This window comes from Schistocerca americana, chromosome 3 (assembly GCF_021461395.2).
Source record: "Schistocerca americana isolate TAMUIC-IGC-003095 chromosome 3, iqSchAmer2.1, whole genome shotgun sequence".
Lineage (NCBI taxonomy): Eukaryota > Metazoa > Arthropoda > Insecta > Orthoptera > Acrididae > Schistocerca > Schistocerca americana.
This window is the reverse complement of record NC_060121.1, coordinates 908466880-908476043: the sequence shown is the minus strand read 5'-3', so window position 1 is coordinate 908476043 and position 9164 is coordinate 908466880. Positions and strand designations below refer to the sequence as shown.

At 47.2% G+C, this 9164-nt stretch overlaps 1 protein-coding gene across 1 annotated transcript; it reads left to right on the top strand.

The window, feature by feature from the left end:
- The first annotated feature begins 529 nt into the window (after positions 1–529).
- On the top strand, positions 530–6318 carry LOC124606505 (cuticle protein 18.7-like). Its single transcript, XM_047138489.1, has 2 exons — positions 530–571; positions 5887–6318. Exons 1-2 carry the CDS (start codon positions 560–562, stop codon positions 6316–6318), a joined length of 444 nt encoding a protein of 147 aa, XP_046994445.1. The 5' UTR covers positions 530–559.
- The last annotated feature ends 2846 nt before the right edge of the window (positions 6319–9164 follow it).

The window sequence follows — 9164 nt, the reverse complement described above, 5'->3', positions numbered from 1 at the left end:
GATAGAGGTACGCAGGGTATCCTCCGCCACACACCGTCAGGTGGCTTGCGGAGTATGGATGTAGATGTAGATGTAGATGTAGAAACCCGCACCACCATACTATGCAAGGTCCTAGCGGAGGTGGTTTGCCATTGCCTTCCTCTGACCGTAATGGGGATGAATGATGATGATCAAGACGACACAACAACACCCAGTTAGAAAACAAAACTGTTGTAAAAAATGAATAGTGTCTGTAACTCGAGACAAACTGAGAACGAAGATGGAGGCTAGACCGTCGTCTGGATGGCACCGCCCGGTATTCCCTAGAGCAGCAAGGCGAGAGGGGCCGCTCCAGCGCTCGAAATGCCAAGGCCAGCTCACTGAGTGACGCGGAGGGCGGGTACTCGCGCCCTGCCCAACACCTGAAGACCTGCGCCCACGATGAAGGCGTCATATTTCCCGATTCTCACTTTCCCGCGATGCACCCAACAGCGGCGCCCACTATAAATACGCTGCGCAGCGCCGGCTGAGGCACATTCGGTCGCCGATCGCAGCCTCCTCCGGAAGTCCAACAGCCACGATGCAAGTACTGGTGAGTATCGCTCCGGCCTCGACTAGCCAGGTTCTGCTCCAAGGGCACGCCCTTCGTGCCTTGCGAATTATACTTTGACACAGATGCGCTGAACGACGACATTCCCACAGCAACCTGTTCTTTAACGTTTCTTTACTTTCTTCAAGAAAGATGCAAATAGTTGGCAATTCTCTCACCGTGATGTTGTGCATATGAACAGTTTAGGTTAACACATTAGGCGATTATTCGCATTTCATTGGGCAGTTCAGTTTTCGCTGTCACTCGCTAGCCTCACTACATCATTACCGCTTCGCCAACATCTTGCGATTTTGTTTGTTTACTAGGACAACTACTTCACTATTTCCACTGTGGCAATCCATGGGTGCTGTGGTACCCACTGTACATATGAGTGTACGTTATGTGCGAGATTAATGGCTCAAAAATGGTTCAAATGGCTCTGAGCACTATGGGACTTAACATCTGTGGTCATCAGTCCCCTAGAACTTAGAACTATTTAAACCCAACTAACCTAAGGAGATCACACACATACACGCCCGAGAGAGGATTCGAACCTGCGACCGTAGCGGTCACGCGGTTCCAGACTGTAGGGCCTAGAACCGCACAGCCACACCGGCCGGCCGAGATTAATGTTCACAAAGACTAATTTCGATCCTTCAATAATGATATACCAGTGCGCGCTCACTAAGAACACTCTTTTCTTTCTGCGTCCTTTTCTGACCATTTGATGAAGTAACAAGAAACGTGAGCAAACGGGTGCCAAAACATCGTTAACATATAACTCCTTAGATTTGGAGCTTAAATGTCACTCTACGTTGAAACTTCCTGGCAGATTAAAACTGTGTGCCGGACCGAGACTCGAACTCGGGACCTTTGCCTTTCGTGGGCAATGCAGGAAGTTTCATATCAGCGCGCGCTCCGCTGCAGAGTGGAAACCTCGTTCTGGAAACATCCCCCAGGCTGTGGCTAAGCCATGTCTCCGCAATATCCTTTCTTTCAGAGGTGCTAGTTCAGAAAGGGTCGCAGGAGAGCTTCTGTAAAGTTTGGAAGGTAGGAGACGAGGTACTGGCAGAAGTAAAACTGTGAGGACCGGGCGTGAGTCGTGCTTGGGTAGCTCCGTTAGTAGAGCACTTGCACGCGAAAAGCAAAGGTCCCGAGTTCGAGTCACGGTCCGGCACACAGTTTTAATCTTCCACGAAGTTTCATATTAGCGCGCACTCCGCTGCAGAGTGAAAATCTGATCCCGTTACCCTACGTTATTTATTCCAGTCGTGTACTATTTTGAATGGAGAAAAAGGCCATCATGTACCTTACACTCTCAGAAACCTAAAATGGTTAAATTTTTCAGTCCAACTCCATTATAATCCCTCATCCGTAGAAATTCAGGTAGGACTGTGGAGCGCTAGACAATACAGTGTTCGAAGCATTCATGGGTATAAGGAAGCTGTCTCTAGTCTCTAATTGTGGCCAGTTATCGTTGGACACCTGTAAAAACATCAGGGAAAATATTCCATAGTACTAGAGAGAGCTGTTGAAGGTAAAATCAGTGGGGTAAGAAGGATATTGTAATACACCCAGCCTATAATTGACGTCATAGGTTGCAATCAGACGACTGATTACTAAAATAAAAGAAAATAGCAAAAAAAGAGGTCGAAGTCTGGCGAAGCGATGCTTATGAGGCATGAAGCTAAGTTTTGTATCATTATTGCAGTAATAATACACACTGACTCATTTAGATGCCCATCTATTTTATGTACATCTGTTTTACTGTTGGCGAACGGCCTTGCCGCAGTGGTGATATCGGTTCCCGTCAGATCACGAAGTTAAGGGCTGTCGGGGTGGGCTAACACTTGGATGGGTGACCATGCGGTCTGACGAGCGCTGTTGGCAAGCGGGGTGCACTCAGCCCTTGTGAGGCAAACTGAGGAGCTTCTTGATGGAGAAGTAGCGGCTCCGTTCTCGTAAACTGACATACGGCTGGGAGAGCGGTGTGCTGACCACATGACCCTCCATATCTGCATCCAGTTACGCCTGTGGACTGAAGATGACACGGCGGCCGGCCGGTACCGTTGGACTTTCATGGCCTGTTCGGGAGGAGTTTTGTTTAGTTATTTTACTGTTGCAGCTTCTCCTCCAAATCGAATGAGGTTGCGCACAAGTTAGTGTTGTGCTGAGCCCACTTGTCTGATATAGGGTGCCTAGGAAACCTGCTTTCTCGGATCGCAAAACTACAATTCAAGCAAATCCTATTACTAGATTTTTATTACAGTAAGATAAATGACAATACTTAACTTTGAGAAATTTGCAGTGGGATGTCGCAAGCAATGGGCAACATGAAACATAAGCAATGTCTTAAGTATACTAAATTGCCAACACAAGCGAAACAATACGCATGCTAAATCGCTGCTGTATCGCTCGTAGAACGGCTAGTCTTCAACTGTATGTAGATGGTATCTGTACTTTCGGACATGTCCGAAAAAACAGATACCATAGGTGACCATGCAGCTCTCTGAGCATGAAATGATAATTAATTCAAAACCCTAAGCCGTCGACAAGGGTTGAGACACATCAATGGGGACAGTTGAAAATGTGTGCCCCGACCGGGACTCGAACACGGGATCTCCTACTTACATGGCAAACGCTCTATCCTTCTGAGCCACCGAGGGCACAGAAGATAGCGCGACTGCAGGGATTTATACCTGGCACATTCCCTGTGAGACCCACATTCCCAGCTTAATGTCCACACACTGCATTCGTAGACCTCCTGCCCATTACACTCGTTACTCGCGGCAGACAATGTTACCGACTCCTGTAAGAGTTCTGCACAGAAGCAGAAGGTCAATCACCGGTTAGCTTTAACTATATGAAGATGTTATCTGTTCTTACGGGACTCGGTAAGATTGTCTACCGTGAGTAACGACAGTGATGGGCAGGGGCACTACGAATGTAGTGTGTGGACATTAAGTTGGGAATGTGGGTCTGTCTCACAGGGAGCCTGCAAGGGAAAAGTCCCTGCAGTCACACTGTACTGAGTACCCTCGGTGGCTCAGATGGATAGAGAGCCTGCCGTGTAAGTAGGAGATCACGGGTTCCAGCCCCGGTCGGGGCACACATTTTCCACTGTCATCGTTGATGTATACCAACGCCTGTCGACAGCTTAGGGTCTTGATTTAATTATCATTTCAGTCTTCAACTGGAGCGTGGGCAGGCACCTCGGCGCTCTGAGCGCTATGGGACTTAACCTCTGAGGTCATCAGTCACCTAGAACATAGAACTGCTTAAACCTAACTAACCTAAGGACATCACACACATCCATGCCCGTGCAGGATTCGAACCTACGACCGTAGCAGTCGCGCGGTTCCAGACTGTAGCGCCTAGAACCGCTTGGCCACTGCGGCCGGCTCTACTGGCACCTTGTCGGCCTAGTGTACTATTGGCTAACGTCGTCTCACAGCCCTCTCTGCTCTAATGTTCCTGCTCGTCGTGCCGGCGCTTGGCTTTACACCGCGCAACAGACTGGCAGTCGGGAGGTCGGTCGTTCAGATCCGCGTCCGCCCATTCAGATTTAGGTTTTCCGTAATTTCCCCAAACTGCTCTAGGCAGATGCTTGGATGGTTCCTTTGGAAGAGCAAGGCTAATTTCTTTCCCTGTTCTTGAAACAATTAGTGCTTGTACTCTAATTACCTCGATATCGATGGAATATAAAACCCTAATCTCCTTTAAATCTATTCCCCAAATTTCCTAGCACACAATACCCTCCAGTTGAGTACGTGCACTGCTTAGGTTCAGTGGTGAAAGTACATGTTCTCTTGGAGCAGTTGTTGTTGCATTTGAAACTTGTAATCTTGTTTGTGTAGAGTTACCATCTACACTACTGGCTATTAGAATTGCTACACCATGAAGATCACTTAATACAAACGCGAAATTTAACCGACAGGAAGAAGATGCTGTGATATGCAAATGATTAGCTTTTCAGAGCATTCACCCAAGGCTGTCGACGGTGGGGACACCTACAACGTGCTGACATGAGGAAAGTTTCCAACTGATTTCTCATACGCAAACAGCAGTTGCCCGGCGTTGCCTGGTGAAAGGAGGAGAAATGCGTACCTTTTCCGACTTTGATAAAGCTCGGATTGTAGCCTATCGCGATTGTGCTTTATCGTATCGCGACATTGCTCCTCGAGTTGTTAGAGATCCAATGACTGTTATCAGAATATGGAATCGGTGGGTTCAGGAGGGTAATACGGAACGCCGTGCTGGATCCCAATGGCCTCGTATCACTAACAGTCGAGAGGACAGGCATCTTATCCGCATGGCTGTAACGGATCGTGCAGCCACTTCTCGATCCTTGATTCAACACATGGGGACGTTTGCAAGACAAAAACCATCTGCACGAACAATTCGACGACGTTTGCAGCAACATGGACTATCAGCTCGGAGACCATGGCTGCGGTTACACTTGACGCTGCATCACACACAGGAGCGCGTGCGATGGTGTACTCAACGACGAACCTGAGTGCACGAATGGCAAAACGTCATTTTTTAGGATGAATCAAGGTTCTGTTTACAGCATCGTGATGGTCACATCCGGGTTTGGCGACATCGCAGTGAACGAACATTGGAAGCGTGTATTCGTCATACTGGCGTATCACCCGACGTGATGGTGTGGGATGCCATTGTTTACAAGTCTCTGTCACCTCTTTTTCGCATTGACGGCACTTTGAACAGTGGACGTTACATTTCAGATGTGTTACGACCAGTGGCTCTAACCTTCATTCGATCCCTGCGATACCCAACATTTCAGCAGGATAATGCACGACCGCATGTTGAAGGTCCTGTAGAGGCCTTTCTCGATACAGAAAATGTTCGACTGCTGCCCTGGCCAGCACATTCTCCAGATCTCTCACCAATTGAAAACGTCTTGCCAATGGAGGCCAAGCAACTCGCTCGTCACAATACGCTAGTCACTACTCTTGATTAACTGTGGTATCGTGTTGAAGCTGCATTGGCAGCTGTACCTGTACACGCCATCCAAGCTCTGTTTGACTCAACGCACAGGCGTATCAAGGCCGTTATTATGGCCAGAGGTGGTTGTTCTGGCTACTGATTTCTCGGGATCTATGCACCAAAACTGCTCCAGGCTACAATCATTTATGAAACACACACATCACATGTCAGTTCTAGTATATTATATTTGTCGAATGAATGCATGTTTATCATCTGTATTTCCCCTTGGTGTAGCAATTTTAATGGGCAGTAGTGTACTAGACACAAGTGTACCAGTCTGCACGCATTAGTCGATCAACTGTTGCCTGCAGACGGTGCTGAGCTGCCTGCTGGCCGCCGCCATGGCGAGGCCCGGCTTCCTGGGCGCCGCCCCCGGCTTGTTGGGGGCGGGCTACGCCGGACCTGCGGCCTACGGCGGCTACGCGGGCGCCCACCACTTCGCGCCGGCCAACATCGTCATCGGACCCGGCGGCGTGCCTTTCGACACCCCCGAGGTGGCGGCCGCGCGCAAGGCGCACCTCACCTACGTGGCCGAGACGCGCGCCCGCGACGCCGCCGTCAACGCCGCCGACGCCGCCAGCGGCGCCGCCTACGCGGGCTACGCCGGCGCCGCCTACGCCGGCGCCGCCGCCGCTGGCTACGCGGGGGCCGGAGTGTACGGTCCCGCCGGCCTGGGCTACGCAGGAGCCGGTCTGGCCGCCCCCAGCATCCTGGCGCTCAAGGCCGGACACCACCTGGGCTGACCCTCAGCCTTGCTGACCCTCCGAGACTGACCGACGGACGCGTGTAGCTATTTATGAAACACACCTCATATGTATTTGTACAAAGTTATTTATAAATAAATGTAGTTTTTGCAAATGAACACAGTTTGTTTTCTCCATTAACAGAACTTATTCAAGATACACCTGTTCACATTTAATTCAGCTTCATGTGTATGTGACTGCTGAACAGATGACGGCATATCTCCATCGGTAAATGTAAAGTTCTTTCGCTGATAAAAGGGACATTCTCGTCTTCTCAGTCTCATATCGACGAGAAGTAGCTTGAAGTAGCGTCTTCTTGAATGAAATTTTCACTCTGCATCGGAGTGTGCGCTGATATGAAACTTCCTGGCAGATTAACCCTAGGACGCCTAAGGGGGGGTTCACTGAACCCACATTTTTTATGTCCCCTGCTTTTGCCCAACTAACTTTCATACTACATATTCCCTTTGAGTTATTGTTTGTTGGCTGTTTTATGAAATGTTAGTGTCAATATATTTTATAGAAAATTCCTGTTTTGAAAGAAAAAATAAATAAACTTATTATGGGTCCAACAAACCCCGCCCCCTTCTTAGGCTTCCATGCTATAGAAAATGTCCCTTAGTAGGATTTCGTATTTCTCATCTCTGCAACAATGTAAGGTGGTTTCTTGTTGGTTGGTGTTGTTGATATTCACAACAATTGGTTTACTTTCAGAGGAAGTGATTGTTGATGTCAGTCAGCTGTTATTTATCTTGTAAACTTGCAGTGAGTTAGTGCAGTTCCCAACACGTAAGCCTCCAGTAAAATCTTACTGATGTCGTCAACAATGCACCAAGATAAAGTCACTATTGGAAGAGAGAAGAATAAAACTGAGATAAATGCATATTATAATTCCACTAAAGGTGGAATTGATACCATTGATCAAATGGCACGTATGTACACCTGCAAGAGGGGAACGAAGGGATGGCCTCTATCTGTATTTTACTCTCTCATCGATATTTGTGCTATCGGTGCAACCACCATATTCATCCAGCAACATCCAAGATGGAATGGAAAGAAACACAGTAAACGGAAACTTTATCTTCTGCAAGCTGGGATGGATCTAGTGAAATTTCAGGTACAAGAAAGAAGTGCCAGTGCAAGAGGGTTATCTAACAAAATTGTTCAATCAGTGGAGACTGTTCTACAAAAGAAAATCAAAGAAGTGACAACAGAAGCACGCCAGCCTCCTGCAGGGAAAGGTCGGTGCCATATTTATGTACGAAAAGGTAAAACAAAGAAGCAGAAGTTCAACAATCTAAGAAAACCAAAACAGTATTGTGGACAGTCTCATAAACATGTGTCAAACACACATTCAGAAAAAATTGTGAAGTGTGTCTCTTGCCTTGACGTTGAGGACTCAGAGTATTGTATATGAACACATCTGTATTTTGTTTTGTAATATGTCAATTTTTTATTCACTCAATCCAATATTTATAACAATTAACAATATTTATAAACCGATGCCTTAGTTAAAATACATAAACCATTTTGAAAGTTGTATATTTCGTCAGTAAACTTATTTAATACCTGTGGGCTCGCCGAACTCCCTCGTTAGGCATCCAAGTTAGAAAAAAAGGCTTGAGCGTCTTAGGGTTAAAACTGTGTGCCGGACCAAGTCTCGAACTCGGGATCGTGAGTCGTGCTTGGGTAGCTCAGTTGGTAGAGCACTTTCCTGCGAAAGGCAAAGGTCCCGAGTTCGAGTCTCGGTCCGGCACACGGTTTTAATCTGCCAGGAAGTTTCATACTAGCGTCTTCTTTTTTGCATCCCCGACATCGATGACTGGAGAGTGCTCCACTTGGTTCTCACTCAGCAGTTACATAGAGGATGAAGTTAGGATGATTCAACACCGTGAAGTCCCTTAATCCTAATGAAGAAGTGACCAATATTTACACTGCCAGAAGAAGAAACAGAACACACAAGAAGAGTTTTCCAATTCATTCGAGACTCACTATAGTCGACATAATCGTCTTGACAGATTCAGCAACTGTTTAGATAATGAAGATAATTCTCATTTATCGTTTCATTTCAATAGCACATTTTTAATTGGATCACATAATTATTAAAAATGTTATAAAAACTATTCATATGGAACAAATGGTACGATTATATCTGCTGGAACATCCATATTGGTTCGCAGTGTAGCCTCCAGAGGTGGCAAATGCAGTCACTGTCTCTGACATGCAGTCGATCATAAAGGGGATGAATATTGTCTCGGAATATGTTATTCCATACCTGGTCGACTTGTTCGCATAACATCGTACGGGTTATGGGTGAATGAATCGTACGAGTCACATGGGGTATCATATCCCATCCATGTGCGAATGGAGACAAGTCCAACGTTCATGATGGCCACGGAAGTCGCTACACGTCTTGCAGAGCAAGTGGAGTTTAATCGGCAGTGTGTGGGTGAGTATTATCCGGTTGGAACAGTACATCACGTTGATGCTGCAAGAATCGCACAGTAAGTAGTCAAACAGCACTGAACATGCATCGAAACCTAGGGCGTTCTCTCCGCAAACATCAAAGATGAACGAGAGTTGTAGCTTGTTTTATCTCAGGCCTTAAACGCTTAGGGTGGGACCAGTAAATTGTTCGAGCCGGCGTTCGCCATGCAGACAAGGTCTGATTTAGTCGCTGGAGTCGACGGCGTGTCATTTCACCCTCCAGATTAATCGCTGACGTCACCAGACGAGCTGATCATGTCGTGTTGTGAATGGAAAGTGAGCTAGAGGCATGTGTGCCCGTAGTCTCACTACTGGTAACGAGTTCGCAACAGTTCGTGTTGACACTTATGAAGTCACAT